The sequence below is a fragment of the Bicyclus anynana genome, chromosome 1 (genome assembly GCF_947172395.1).
Source record: "Bicyclus anynana chromosome 1, ilBicAnyn1.1, whole genome shotgun sequence".
In the NCBI taxonomy this organism is placed as follows: Eukaryota; Metazoa; Arthropoda; class Insecta; order Lepidoptera; family Nymphalidae; genus Bicyclus; species Bicyclus anynana.
Window position 1 is genome coordinate 7,218,792 of NC_069083.1, and position 15,853 is coordinate 7,234,644.

General features: G+C 37.4%; 1 protein-coding gene and 1 long non-coding RNA gene across 3 annotated transcripts in view; both read left to right on the plus strand.

The window, feature by feature from the left end:
- The window catches only part of LOC128198073 (uncharacterized), a 47,489-nt gene that overhangs the window by 6,053 nt on the left and 25,583 nt on the right, over positions 1–15,853 (plus strand). The window contains exon 1 of one of the 2 annotated variants that reach the window (XR_008250815.1): positions 12,171–12,328. The exons of the other annotated variant lie outside the window; for it this stretch is intronic. This is a non-coding gene — a long non-coding RNA (uncharacterized LOC128198073). Of the gene's footprint in view, positions 1–12,170; positions 12,329–15,853 lie in introns of those variants that run through there. 2 annotated transcript variants of the gene reach the window in all.
- LOC112044582 (piggyBac transposable element-derived protein 4) lies at positions 615–3,481 on the plus strand. The gene is made up of 2 exons (XM_024080453.2): positions 615–1,156; positions 1,438–3,481. The coding sequence occupies exons 1-2, from the start codon at positions 870–872 to the stop codon at positions 2,999–3,001; spliced, it is 1,851 nt and encodes a 616-aa protein (XP_023936221.2). The 5' UTR covers positions 615–869; the 3' UTR covers positions 3,002–3,481.

Consider the following 15,853-nt stretch of genomic DNA (forward strand, 5'->3'; position numbering starts at 1 on the left):
GAAGTAGTTGGCGGTAATTCTGGCAAGAACATAATCCACAATACGTTTTTAACAATTCATATAGTCTCGCAAAAATGTAGATGTAAGATATCATTGGACGTAGGTGAATAATATTACGATAAGGACGCTAAAGATACGTATTCGCCTAAGCCCGTCCCATTGAGAAATAAGTAGGTGTATTATGTAAGGGTACATCTAACACAGAGCCGTGACAGCCGAGTAGATATGACCTCTGCCTCCGATTCCGGAGGGTGTGGGTTCGAATCCGGTCCGGGGTCCTTCAACTCTTCACTTGTGTGCATTTTAAGTAATTAAATATCACGTGTCTCAAACGGTGAAAGAAAAACATCGTGAGGAAACTTGCATACCTGAGAATTTTCTTAATTCTCTACGTGTGTGAAGTCTGCCAATCCGCATTTGGCCAGCGTGGTAGACTATTGCCCTAACCCCTCTCATTCTGAGACAAGACTCGAGCTCACCAGTGAGCCGAATATGGTTGATAAAGATGAAGAAGAAGAGAAGACATCTAACATACCAGTTAAAACGGGCTCAAAAGTATAAGCAGGAGCCTATCTATTTATTATGTAGGTATTTATTTGCTGAACCAATTTTCATTAACACATTTAGTGCTCACTACTCGGATCCGAGTTGGGAGGGGGGATAGTAGCGGTGCCGCGCACTCGGATCCGAGTGACCGGCCTGTGCATTTTGTAGTAGTCAGTAAGCCGCCGGCGTTTGAGGTGAGTTTATGTTGGTTTGCGCGACCGCTCTGAAACATATTCAACTTACGAAAACGCGTATTGGTTTCATTATAACAGTGTAATTGTGACTTTTACACACGATCGTATCAAAGCTATTTTTGCACTAAAATGGACAATAAGGCTGGACCGTCTGGAAGTAAATCTACGAGTAGTTCTAGAAAAAAGCGTCGGCAAAGTGATGACTATGAGTCTGACTATAGTGATGAGGATGTGTATTCTCAAAGAGCTGATGAAGACTCTTCAAGTTCAGAGGACTCTTCTAGTTGCGGCAGTGATGATAGTATCTTTGATACTAGACTGAAGCAAAAGACGACCAGCCGTGTACCACCAGCTCAACCTTCAAGGTCATCTGCCCCAAAGACGACAAGCCATATACCACTAGCTCAACCTTCAAGGTATGACTAACTAATGATGTTATGAACGCATGACAATAAATATTTGAAAACAATGTGGAAAATGAAATCTCCGAGTGGGAATCGAACCCGTTCCTTCAGGATTCCATCCTTGACACTTTAATCACTAAGCCTCAAAAGCCAAATTCCTCATTGCTTTGAACCGTCTCAAAGAGGTGTAGTTACCATCAAAAAATGCTTAAAAATATTTATTATGAAATTAAATTGATTGAACTCAATAATAACAGTAAATTGTACTTAATTCCATTTAATTTTATTTAAAGGTCACCTGCCTCAAAGACAGTCAGCTGTGTACCACCACCTCAACCTTCAAGTTCATCTGCATCAAAACGTGGTTTATGTGAGTCAGATGGAAGGGCTATCATTCAATGTAAGCGATTAAGACCTTCATTTAGGGATGGCCCCACGCGTAATAATTCTACTCAATCGTTGAAGTTACCAGATCTAAATAGTTCCTCAGCATCGAAGTCAGCGCCTCGACTACTGGAATTTGATGGAGACGGTAGCTTTGAATTCAATTCTGAAATTGACTGCCGTCCTACATCGCCGAATATCGTACAGGACTATGGAGATTTTTTGCCGGATATACCAATTAACCCTACCAGTTCAACACCTAGCGTATCTCTTCTGAGATCCGATGCGATCACCCCCAACCTTTCGCCAGAACGTGATGACGTCTCTCCATCAATTATGGCTGTTCGGAGATCTGGAAGTCGTACTCCAGACTTACCCGATGATTTTTATCTATCACCCAATAACTCACCCTCTGGTCAAGGAGCCACTACCACCTGGAGCAGTGATCCAAGCTCCATGAAAAGCTTAGAGTTTACTAAGGAACAGGAACTCTTAGTGCCGCCTCCAACTGATCCTTACGAAGCATTCCGACTAATGATTGATGACGAGTTGTTAGATCTTATAGTTCGCGAGACCAACGCGAACGCAATAAGAGTCGGTAATGCACAAAACGTCAAACAAAACTCCAGAATAAAATCTTGGAAAGATTTAACAAAGGAAGAACTGCTGACATTTTTAGGACTCCTTCTTCACACAGGAACAATTCGACTAAACCGTTTAAGTGATTATTGGAAACGACACTATTTGTTTAATATTCCATGCTTCGGACAATTCATGTCACGAAATCGTTTTTTACTTATTTTACGATGCCTACACTTTACGTCTGTAACCAGTGAAGAAGACCGTCTCAATAAAATCCGACCATTCATGGATCATTTTAACAATAAAATGAAAACTATTTACTGTCCAGGTAAAGAGCTATCATTGGATGAGTCCATGGTATTGTGGCGCGGTCGGTTGCTGTTCCGACAATATATAAAAAACAAACGGCATAAATATGGCATTAAACTCTATGTTTTAGCAGAACCAGATGGTACGGTCTTGAAATTTCAAGTTTACGCCGGTGCTAATGATGAGACATCAGGGCAAGGACATAGTAGTAAGATTGTCTTCAAACTACTAGAAGAGAGACTGGACTGTGGCCATCATGTATACATGGATAATTATTATAATTCTTATGGCCTGGCTGTGAAATTGCTAGATCGACAGACATACTGCACAGGAACGTTAAGAAAAAACAGGAAAGATAATCCCGTCGAAATTGGCTCTGTTTCACTGGAAAAGGGAGAAAACAAATCCTTGTTCTTGAACGGCGTTCATGTCGGAAAATGGAGGGATAAGCGATACGTTCTGTATATTTCTACAGAACACGGTAGTGAGATGATCTTCAAGATCAGATGTTGGCATACTATCCAGTCCAAAGGAAGACGCTGCGTTGGTACAAGAAGCTGTTTGTGCATATGCTGCAAATGAGCCTTACTAATGCATTGCACTTGTACAATACATTTTCGGCGAATGACAAATTAAATCTATATGATTTCCGTATGAAGATACTGGAGAAGCTTTTACCTGATCCTAATGATGTAAATCGACGCAATGTTTTGAAAGTGAAACACGAACTCACAAAAATAGAAAAGACCCGGACGAGAGTTAAGACAGTAGGAAGAGTCACGAAACAAACTATCGAAGTGGTCCGAAAAGAATGCAAAGGTTGCAAATCACAGAAAAAAAGGGTGCAAACAATTTATGAATGTAAGCAATGTGAAGGTTCTCCAGGTTTCTGTACAAAATGTTTCTGCCTAGCACATTCATAATTGTTTTCATTAAATTTTATTGTTTTGTTACCTATGTGGTTAAAATTTTCAGAATATTTTTTATTCCTTTGTACCTTTATGTGAGTGACTCACCTTTATTCTGTGACAAGTTTTCAATTAAACTTATAATTATTACGTACTGATACTTTTGATTGTATGGCTTTGATTTGATTTTTGATAAATATTATTGTATCGCTCAGATTTATGAATGTCTTCCTCAATAAATAATTATTCAAATGCGCATTATATTTTATTTACTATCTATATCCCTATGTTACTTAGGGATAATATAGCATTTAAAATGTAAAAGAATTATCGAAATCTGTGGAGTAGTTCCATTCCAACCATTGCTGTCCCTTACGCTCGGATCCGAGTGACCGGCACCTGGCGCGCTATGTGCCTAACACTCGGATCCGAAAAAGGTTATTTTTTATTAAAAAAATAATAATAACAATATACTTTCATCCATATTTTTAAACATACCTATATACTTAATCAAAATACGCCTTAAAAAAATTTGGTTTCTGCCTAATTATTTTAATAATATCTTAAGCAGTGAATGTGTTAACCTTGTTACAGAAATGTATAAAATAAGGCTTATCACAGTTTTTTCGATCGAAGACCGTCATTACCAAATGACATTAGCGCCGCGTCTACGGGACTTGTTTCGTGGCGCGAAGTATAGTCATTAAATAGTTTGTGAATAACGTCAGCTGGTAAATAAAAATCAATATCAAGTATGTATTTTCCCCCTGTTCTACGTTGTTTATGTTTATTTCTATAGGCGTAGGCATTCCTTACAATTCTTTGTTCACTTTGTACAAGAACGTTATGAAAAGATTTTTATAATTACGTTGCTTGTATCATAAGCAAATACGATGTTTATCATCATGTGTTTTTTGTGTCATAAGTCTCACTAGTGTGAATTTATTTTACTCATTTACCATAAATAAAATATATTATATTAATTATTTTATGCACATTTTTTTTCTTGTTCACATACCATAAACATATACAGCTAAGTATGATGTTTTCGTTAATGTTAAATCTCAATCATCATTATTAAAACCCATATTTGGCTCACTGCTGAGCATGAGTCTCCTCGCAGAATGAGAAGGGTTAGGCCAAATTCCATCACACTGACTCATGCGGTAAGGTAGACTTCACACACATAGGGAATTAAGAGAATTCTCAGACAAGCAGGTCCCTTACGATGTACTTCCTTCACCGTTTGAGACACGGGATATTTAATTTCTTAAAATGCACAGAACTGAAAAGTGCATGCCCCGGACCGGATTCGAACCTAGTACCTAGAATCTAGGTTCTAGATTATAGTTATATTTTTATATCTCCTCTTTTCTTTTAACGGAGGTTCGTTTTTTGGGCAGACATGGAACGCAGTTAATGAATAACAAATTTGTTTAATTATTATTTCAATCAATATTCATTTGCGGTCACCTTTTGGCACTGTTCGAATAATAATATTCTAACATTCGCGAACATTCACATAGGTAGGTACCTACCAGTGCAAAGTGCAAACAGAATTCATCATAACATCCGATGGACATCCACTGCAGGACATAGGCCATTTGTAGGGACTTCCAAACATTTACACAATTATGGAAAAATACATTTTATTAAATTAATTAAAAAAAATGCGTGTTTCAATTTTTTTTTATTTTGTGTTTTATGCCCTATATTTTATGTTCTTTTAAGATAAAAATAATAATTATGTTCTGCTTAGTTGACACTCGGAATATAGGCATACAAAATTGGGACATTTCCTTTATTTTGTAGCGTGAAATAGAAGTTTACAATTAACGTTATACGTATTCAGGTTCAGGTATTAATATTAAGGGAATATTTTTATATACAATATTAATATTCATGCGTCGTTAAAGGTAGGTATAATAGTCATATTATATTTTGCCTCTCAGACCAACTATTGTATAGGACCTGCCTCGCTAAATGTTACTTTTCTGTCAAAGTATATGATCAACGATCTAATGCGATATTAAAAGCTGTCTTTATTGAATCGATATTAAATAGTTGTAATTGTGTTCGTCGGTTAAAGATATCCGTAAAAATACCTTTTTGTGTACTTTAATGGTGTTAAAACGTACAAAAACTTCCAGTTTTATATAAAATATATACCAAATCTAAGCTCGTTTTCCTCAGAAATGACAGACTATTTTGTTTGTGACTATGAGTGCGATACAGGTCCTTCTATAATTGGTCTGAGACCTATGGTACGTGGTACGTGGTGGTAACTACTTCCACGGGCGTGCAAAATATCACAGAAAATGCAACAGATTAATATTCTAAAATAGTACCTAGGTTTACAAACAAAATAAGTAACAACAGCAATTCCGCAAAGTAACGCCTGCATCTAGCAAATATTTGGTTTGCATACAATTGTATAATCACAAATAGAACAAAATCCTACGATAGCCAGATACACAGAAACAGGTATATCTACCACATTCTAAATTATTTTATTTCAAGTAGGCTTAGTTTACAAGCACTTTTGAATCATCAAGGTTGACTATTTGTAAAGACCACCGGTTCGGAAGGCAGCTTTTGCTAAAAAGAGCCCGCATGAAACTCAACCGGCAACTCATTTTATGCAGGTTTAAAGTTTATCAGCATATACCATGAATAAGTACTTACCCACCGTAGCCCGTACCCACCCCGGTATGGGTATAGAATAAACTTGTACCTCTTCCAAGTAAGCCCGCTTACATCTTAGACTGCATCGTCACTTAACATCAAGTGAAATAGCATTCAAGCACTGAAATAGCATACTGTCTAACTTGTTATAAAAAAACCTACCACGGACACCAGAAGTACTAGCTTAAGCGCTTTTTAAGGTAAGGAAATGTAAGGAAATGTAAGTAATTCTCAAACTATGTTATGAAAAGTCAGCCATTGTCGGTCAATAATCTCTCGTTTCTGCAGCGCAAACGGCGAAGAAGTTTCATAAGTCGAGCCGTCATGATCCACGATCAGTTAAGTCGTCGGTGCTGCAGAAACGTGAGAATAAATGGCGTGCATAAAATATTGATAAAATTACCAACTTTATACTTGGACAGTTAAGGATATAGATTCTAGACCCTTGGAACCTGATACAAACAGACCCAAAGTCTAAATTCGCTGCCATAGTACTTACTTATAGTAGGAGCATATGCTATGTAATATGCGCTATGTAATGTATGTATGTCTGGCTACAGCAGACCCTTAGTCCAATATGTACACAGAAATGTGTTAAATCCATCAATGCAGTGTGAATAACATCGAAGAATCTAGACGGGACGCCGACAATAGCCCGGCGTATCCCTATTAGTCGACAATACAGCAAATCGCTACAGATTATGTCTTTAAGCATCTAGACACATCGTACGATGTGTCGCCTCATGTTACGCAACCGTTGACCTCATTTGTATAGCGCTCTCAATTGAGCCCCTTGAGAAAAACTCCCGTCATAACAAATCTTACATTTTCATGGAAAGACAAATAACAATAGATGATTAATTATACCAGGGTTTCTCAAACTTTCGGTCCACGAACCCCTGTTAAAATTTCCAAGTGACAGCGAACCCCTTACTAATTACTGATCTCCTCCCGCCCCAAAAATTGAGAGTTGAAGAAAATTAAGGTTTTTATTTGAATAAAAGGTAACACATAAAGTACTAAATGAAATGTCTTTGTAATATTAATGTGATGGATGTGCTTGTTTCTTGTCATAAAGGGATTCAATGTTAGAAGTAATTTTGGGCAATTTTAACCTTAATTCTGACTCGGTATCAGTTATCAAGCCACCATTACGTAAATCTTGTCGCTAACCTCCTGCCGTCAAATGGCGAACCCCTAGGGGTTCGCGTACCCCACTTTGAGAAAACCTGATTTATACTAATATAATTAAGAGGAAGTCTGTGGATCTGCTAGATCTTCTGAACCGATTGTACCAATAGAAAGTCACATTATTTGTGAATTACATTCATAATATAATACACACACTCATATAAATCATGGCTGCCTCATTGGTCCCGTGGACCGTGCACCTGTGCTTGGGCGCACACGTGTGTACCTATATGGTTAATCTCAACATGAGATTGGCCGCCGGGATTAAAAAAAATCGATCGGGAGCATATTATTATAGTCATGGCTATATTTTATGCCTGTATTTCCATGGGTGAAACTACGGGGCTGCTACTATACATACCAGCTTTATTTTTAAACATCACGAGTGCAAACATAGGTTATAATGTCAGCAGAGCATGAAATTTTCAAGCATAACACAAAATGGGTTTTCTTGCTTGCTATGCAGCAGTGCACACATACAATGCTAACAATGTTTAGAATTAACAACTAATCTATGAAATCACCTCACAATCAGTGAAATGACACTGATTGTGTGGTGATGACATAACAAATAAAAGAAAATCATCGAAAGCTTTGATTGAAGGGCAACCTAAACTTAACTGCGCAGATTTCTGTTCGACATTTACCGTTATAAATAAACGCGCACAAGTTATAGAACGAGTACTTTATAGGTTCGTAAAAGTACATAATAAGTTTTCGTATTATCCTGTTTAACAGGTTAGTGGATACCTTAAAAAGGTTAAACAATTCCATGCGAGTTGCGACCGCAAATCGGCAACTGGTTCTCTTTTAAAATCGATGGAAAATTGTTGTGGTCCAAAACACAAACCAACCATTTTGGATTTTACTTTTTTTCAATAACAGTATTTTAGCAGACTCAAAAGTGATTACAAAAATAAGACAACTAATGTCGAACAAAGGTTATGATTCACAACACTAATTGTCAGGACAACTTACTTAACAAATCAAACTGTAACCAAAATAAGACCCTAGAATGGTAGAGAATGACTTTGAGTGAAGTTACGCACTTGTGAACGATGTGTGTAGGGTTAAAGGCGCCTTTGACAGATATCTAACACTCCCCTTTTCCACTCAAGTCACTCTCCCCGCCTATTCCAAGAAACCCATAAAGAATTACACAACAAAAGATGTGGACGGTTCGAACGCCACGAGCATTGAGCAAGTAAACACTACGGCTACGAGAACACTGAAGCCGTCCGTACCGCAAGTCGTTGCAACGCAGCGATAACAAGTATTTAACAGAATGGTTTAAAATCCTTTTGAAAGAATGCAATAGGAAACTTAAGGTAACTTATCCTAATAACTATACAGATCATGCCCACGTGGAATGGTGGCAAGAATGGTTTCGTGGAAGGTTCCGCATTGCACAACCAGGCTGATATTAAGCTTTATATACTCATACTCGTAGCTGGATAGAGAACTCAGGCAGGCGATAAATGTGCTAGCCCTTCTGTCACCAAAATCCTTTCTATATTGGTTCTAATATTGTTGCTGCCATCACACAATCACTTGTAGAACCATCAATAATACTGACGATACTGAGCTCAGTTTCCATTTTGCGTTTTGCGATAAATCATTACACCAATCAACTGAACACCTATTAGATATATTATTCCAATTTACCTACCTCTACAGTTTTAGGTATTTTTTGGTGATAGTCAGTATTTAATATGATGGTTTATGATGATGGTTGGTTGGATTTAATAGGTGATGCTAGGTGCTGTTTTTCATATTGTTGAGATATTTTGAATTATTGGATAGTGATAGCCCAGTGGATATGACCTCTGCCTTCGGTTCGGCGTAGGCTCGAATTCGGTCCGGGCATCTCCAATTTTTCAGTTAAGTATGTGCATTTTAAGAAACGTGTCTCAAACGGTAAAGTAAAAACATCGTGATTAAACCTACATAACTGTCTGAGAATTTTCTTAATTCTCTACGTGTGTCAAGTCTGCCTCTCTTTCTAAGAGGAGACTGATGCTCAACAGTGAGTTGTTAATGGTGATGATACTACACTACACATACCTACTTACCTACATACGGATCAAATCCTGCTAATATTATAAACGCGAAAGTTTGTATGGATGTTTGGATGTATGTTTGGATTTTTGTTACTCTTTAACGCCGCTACTTCTGAAGCGAATTGGCTGTAATTTGGAATGGAAATGGATTTTACTCTGGATTAACACATAGGCTACTTTTTATCCCGAAAAAATCCATGGTTTCCCGAGATTTGCGAAAACTGGTGATTTTAATTATATGAATGTATCTTACTCTTTCACGCCTCGACTACTTAACCGAACTAGCTGAAAATTGGTATTGTATATACATATTATAGCATGGATTACACATACACATATACTACTTTTTATCCCGGAAACGTCCATGGTTCCCGAGGGATTTGTGAAAACTAAATTCTACGCGGACGAAGTCGCGGGCGTCCGCTAGTATGGACCATAAATTTGAAGTCTATTAAAAAACGTAATTACCAAATAGATCGTACGACTTTTGCGGTTATGACTTTTCCTGTGGTCACAGCCTACAATACCTATTACACAATTAAAAAAACAACTTCAATGAATCTGCATAACGGGAATAACGCGACCTCAGATTACGTCTGTCACGTATTCGTAACTAGAGTACGCACTTGACCTACGTAAAGTGAGTAAGAAACGTGCGTATTTATAACGGATGGGTATTTTCTCGGCGCAATCCTGTCTGCTGGGTCCAGTCTATACTATTATATATTCTGTGGTCGTCATCAACCCATATTCGGCTCACTGCTGAGCTCGAGTCTCCTCTCAGAATGAGAGGGGTAAGGCCAATAGTCCACCACGCTGGCCCAATGCGGATTGGCAAACTTCACACACGCAGAGAATTAAGATAATTCTCTAGTATGCAGGTTTCCTCACGATGTTTTCCTTCACCGATTGAGACACGTGATATTTAATTTCTTTAAATGCACACAGCTGAAAAGTTGGAGGTGCATGCCCCGGACCGGATTCGAACCCACGCCCTCCGGGATCGGAGGCAGAGGTCATATCCACTGGGCTATCACGGCCATATTCTGTGGTCCAACAGCACTATTCTGTAAATATTTTTAAACCCCCGACGTAAGGTTTATATATTTAATTTTTTACAAGTTAGCCCTTGATTACAATCTCAATTGATGGTAAGGGATGATGCAGTCTAAGATGGAAGCGGACTTGTTAGAAGGAGGATGAAAATCCACACTCCTTTCGGTTTCTACACGACATCGTACCGGACCGCTAAATCGCTTGGCGGTACGTCTTTGTCGGTAAGGTGGTAACTAGCCACGGCCGAAGCCTCCCACCAGCCAGACCTGGACCAATTAAGAAAACCTCAAATTATCCAGCCGGGGATTGAACCCAGGACCTCCGTCTTGTAAATCCACCGCGCTTACCACAGCGCTACGGAGGCCGTCAAAATACTCAAGTGGGGTCTCTAAATGAAAGTGCAGTGAAAAAGAATATTATAAATACGAAAGTAAATCTGTCTGTCTGTCTGTTTTCACGACTAAACGGCTGAACCGATCAAGATGAATTTTGGTTGGGTAAATGAAACCTTGGGGCAAAATATAGGCTACTTTATGACCCTAAAATAAAAATAGAAGGGGGTGAAATAGGGATTTGTATGGAAAGTCCTTCATTTTAGTTACAGTTTTAAAATTATAATAAAACTGGTCGATTTCTATACGTTACGGGGGGTTGGGCGAGTGCAGAAGCATCGCCTGATGAGACCCGAAGGCTGAAATAAAGACAGAGGACAGAACGGCTCTCTAAGGGCATCTCCTATGAGACTCGGACCTCGGCTTAGAGAGCCATTCGGGAGGGACCCGAGGTAACCGTGACCTAAGTGAATCAGTCAGTAAGTGTTCATAAATCATAAAATAATGTAATTAAAAAAAAAAAATTCAACCCATAAAGTGGTGAAATAGGGCTTGAAAGTTTACATTGATTTCCACGCGGACGAAGTCGCGGGCGTTCGCTAGTATGAAATATAATGTGATTCAAGAATTTTTAAACATCAACTCCTAAAGTGGTGAAATACCACGCGGACGAAATCGCGGGCGTCCGTAAATAAATAAATAAAGCCCTCCATATTCTTTTACATTGAATTATATAATTTCTTACCTCTAAAAAAATAAATAAATAATACGCTTTTACGTCCTTATTTTGTAAATACCAGTAGGTTTGTTATTAAAACCGAATGTAACTAAATAAGGAAACTATATAATGATTAATGGGATACTTGAGTTAGTCATACCACATGTCTACACAGGTGACTACAACCTCACGTAACTGCGGTTTGTGAATCTTTGTGTAAATTTGATGATGATATTTGAGTTAATATTTAAAATACTCCAAACATGTGGTCTGTAATATACAAGTAGGTATACATATGTTGAACAAAAGAAATTAATGGTTACGAACTAATATAAAACATACTGACTAAACTAAAAACCGAAAAATAACATCATACTAAGTTCTATATATCATGTTATGTTCTAATTGATGATTATTGTGAAGGCGATGCTAGCCCGATGATGTATTAATTCAAGCCATGTGAAAATATCATAAAGATTAAAGTTTTCAGACAGTGTTCTTTCAGAAACGGCTTAAATTAGCACAACACCGGCTTAGCACCGGCTTTAAACTGATCATCAGTTAAAACATAATATGAGATACATACAGATATATGGCGGGCGGGGCACATAGTTCGAAGAGCCGATAGACGTTGGGGTCCCACTGTGCTGGCTGCACCCCGCACTAGAAAGCGCAGTGTTGGTCGGTCCACCAACAGGCAACACTGCGCTTTGTCGCTATTCCAACTAATGGGGGAGCCCCCACTAGGTACACTGACGTCATCAAGCGAGTCGCTGGGATTCACTGGATGCAGACGCGCTCAGGATCTTGATGTTTTGAAGTCCCTACAAAAAGTCTGTTTCTTGCAGTGGACGTCCTACGGCTGAAATGACGATGATGATGATGATGATGATGATGATGATGATGATTCAGTGTGAGAGTTCCAACTCTCATTCGCGCATATTTCCGGTTTATTTTATGTAAGTACACCGTTTTATGTTGGACTTAAAATAATTGTAATGAAAGTGGCCCACGTATACATTATTTTTCATCAGCCTATGGGGGCCTCTAAGCAGGGGCGTAGCGATCGCTGTATCAGCCTTATCATTGATACGGGGCCCCCGAACTATTAAATTTAAGTTAGTTAGTTAGTTACTATTAAGGGGCCCTTTACGTGTGAAAGCAAAAAATTGTAAATAGTAATCTACAATATTATTTAATCTTATGGTGCGGGGAAAAACATAAAAAAGCTGCAGAATTGATACAAGTAAAAAAGATAGACTTTTGTGGTGAAAGTAGAGTTAGGTAGAGGAAATCAAAAATCAAACGGATTTTTCGGGATTTTCCGCTCGTTTATTGGACCCCCAACTACTTTTGATACAGGCCTCTAAGGCACGCTACGCCGCTGCCTCCCAGTCATACAATATCTAATGTCCCATTCAAACTACATCACGCGACCGCGCTCATGACTAAGGAACTTGGATACAAATACGACCAAACACTAGTGAGTAATTAAGGGATAATTTGTCTTAAATTATCCTTTAACTACTATTTATTACATACCTCCGTCTATATCTACCACGAGTCAAACATGTGATCAGACTGCATGGTTTGCCTCATTCATCATTTAATGATAATAATAAAAGGACATAATAAAGGATAATTATTTATTAAACAACCCAGTTTGTTTTCCTATATTGTGACTTTTCCGTTTACTCATAGATACAGAATAAAAACCTGCATGCATATGGAATCATGAAAAGTTTGATAGGATATACTTGTATAGATTCAACGTCTTATCAGTGTATTTTCACTTTTTTTTTTCATTTATGTAACTGCACATTAGACAACCCGGTCCGATGCAAGCATCTCCAGCTTTTGAGTCATGTGCATATTAAGAAATTAAATATCACGTGTCAAACGATAAAGGAAAAACATCGTGAGGAAACCTGCGTACCAGAGAATTTTCTTAATTCTTTACGTGCGTGAAGACTGCCAATCCGCATGCGAGTGTGGTGGACTATTAGCATCATTCTGAGAGGAAACTCGTGCTCAACAGTGAGCCGAATGTGGTTTTTAATGACGATGATGATGTTAGACAAAGTCAAAGTAGATTCAAACAAACGGCACCCAACAAGTACATACTAGTACCTACCTACCTAGTTTTTAATTGTGGAAAGTACCTACCTATTTCAATAGTTATCGACATCAGCCATCCGTTACTAGATAACATCACAAAAAGTAATTTGCCATCTGACCATAATATGAACAACATAGACAAAAAACTTTTAAAGTTTTTCAAAGCAAAGTATCCAAAAATACAAGTTAGCCAAGGTCTTCCATTGGTAAAGGTTTAAACCAGATCACAAATTCAATAAATGAAATAACAAGCCTTATCTACTAAATAAAATCAATCTATAGTAATATTATAAAGCTTAAGAGTTTGTTTGTTTGTTTGCTTGAACGCGCTAATCTCAGGAACTACTGGTCCGATTTTAAAAATTCTTTAAGTGTTAGATAGCCTATTTACCGAGGCATATTTTATCCCCGTATTCTTACGGGAACGGGAACCACGCGGATGAAACCGCGCAGCGTCAACTAGTAAATAATATAATTTAATATTATTTACTAGAATTCTTTTTTAGATTAACCAAACTAAAAATAATAGTTTAATTGTGTACCTAACGTTGCCTCTACGGCGTAGGCCATCCCCAATTTTTACCCGACTGCAAGAAGGGTTATGTTTTTCGTGCGTATCTTGTATGCATGTATGTATGTATGCATGTATGTATGTATGCATGTATGTATGTATGCATGTATGTATGTATGTAATATTGTTTATTACCTCATATCTTCCAAACTGCTGCACGGATTTTCGTAATTAAGATATCGTTAGATTAGTCTTAATAACCCAAGTGTTCTTAGATAGGTGAAACTTAAAAAATACCAACAAGACGACTGTGAGACTCTTTAGACTCTAGGTGAAAAAAAATTTTTTTTTTTTAATATAGTCGTGACCTATTAAAAATGTAGACGAAAATCATTCTATTCAAAATAATAGGTCCCGACTGTTTTCTAATTGCTTTCTACACTTCTGGACTGAGCTTGTTTTTTTTCTTTTCAGATTTTGTATCATTTATGCAGTCGGGTTTTTTTATTTGTTTAATTAATTTATTTCCATTCGTAGGTTGTACGCATCACTAAACTTTCCGCTAATTTGTGAAAGCTTGGACTATTTAGATTAGGGGTCTCGCTAGACATTACCCCTCTGGCAATGCTTCTATTATGTAGGCATTCCTTAACATCGATGATGAATAAAGTCGTATAAAGGATTAGAGAATAGTTTGCAATACATAGAAATAGAAATAGTTCTACAAGCGATAACACAAATAGCTACCTACTTTAGCATAGTTGTTCTTGTCTATGTGTGTGTAAAGTGACTATTTTTTCACATTCAAATACATTCATTGTATTATTGTAAAACGCATTTGAACCGTTCGCGACCGAAGTCCAATATTAATAATTCCCGCAAGTCTATAAAATTAACATGACAAAGCAATAGGGTCAGAAGGTGTGGATTAGCGTAGAATAGAAAAGGGCCCATAGTTCGCCCTATATCCCATACAAGTAGGGCTAGTTATATATTCAGTTCAATATGAAACAAAAACAATTTCTAATCAAGTACAAGACAATACATATACCTACTTCTGAGCAAGATAAATAAAATCCTTATTCATTTAAGTGGAATAGCGATGTGGTTTTCGGAAAATCACGAAAATCCAAAGCACGCCTCATAAAACTCATTAGACATTTAGCACCAAAATATACCTTTCAACCTACAGTAATATTATAGGCTTGCTTGGTTGGCTATAATAGAATGTGTATTTCTTACAAAGCACTTGACTTACTTATTATGTAATGATTTATTCTGAATAGAATGAATTATTATTATACTAAGGGTCTGAACCTTTGTTACCTGTTAGCTCCAACAACCAGCATGATTTAAACACCATACGAGAACGTACCACTCGCCTGCTTTTAATTCTCTTCGGGGTAAATTTTGCCTGTATTTTATTTGCTTGGCAACATAACTCTTTGTATACTTACCTAGTTCTGATACCTACAACATTACATGCATGCAAAATTTCAAAGTAACAGGAAGTTGTTTAGACATGCAAAATTTTAAACTACGCACATACTTAATGTATTCGAACATAGGTATACCAATGGTATATCTACATAAGTACACGAAAGTAAAGCTTTGGTGGCTTTGTCAAAAAATTATTAAGTAATAAATTATACAATTTTAAAAGTTAGTAAAAAAGTTGATACTTTTTTATACTATGATTTGTGGACAATATTACTTGTACAATATATGTTTTCTGTGACAATATGCAGAAAGGTAAAAATTACGTAGTTATTTTAACCCGTCCACCTGTTCCGTCAACCTAAGGAAGCTCCTTAGACCAATTAAGTCTGTAATATTAACCCTCCGGTGACGCCGC

What these genes read in the sequence shown, in the direction of transcription:
- LOC112044582 (XM_024080453.2), top strand. Translation starts at nt 870, where the DNA reads ATGGACAATAAGGCTGGACCGTCTGGAAGTAAATCTACGAGTAGTTCT. An exon ending in CCACTAGCTCAACCTTCAAG is followed by an intron (nt 1,157 to 1,437) that starts GTATGACTAACT and finishes TTTTATTTAAAG; the next exon opens with GTCACCTGCCTCAAAGACAG.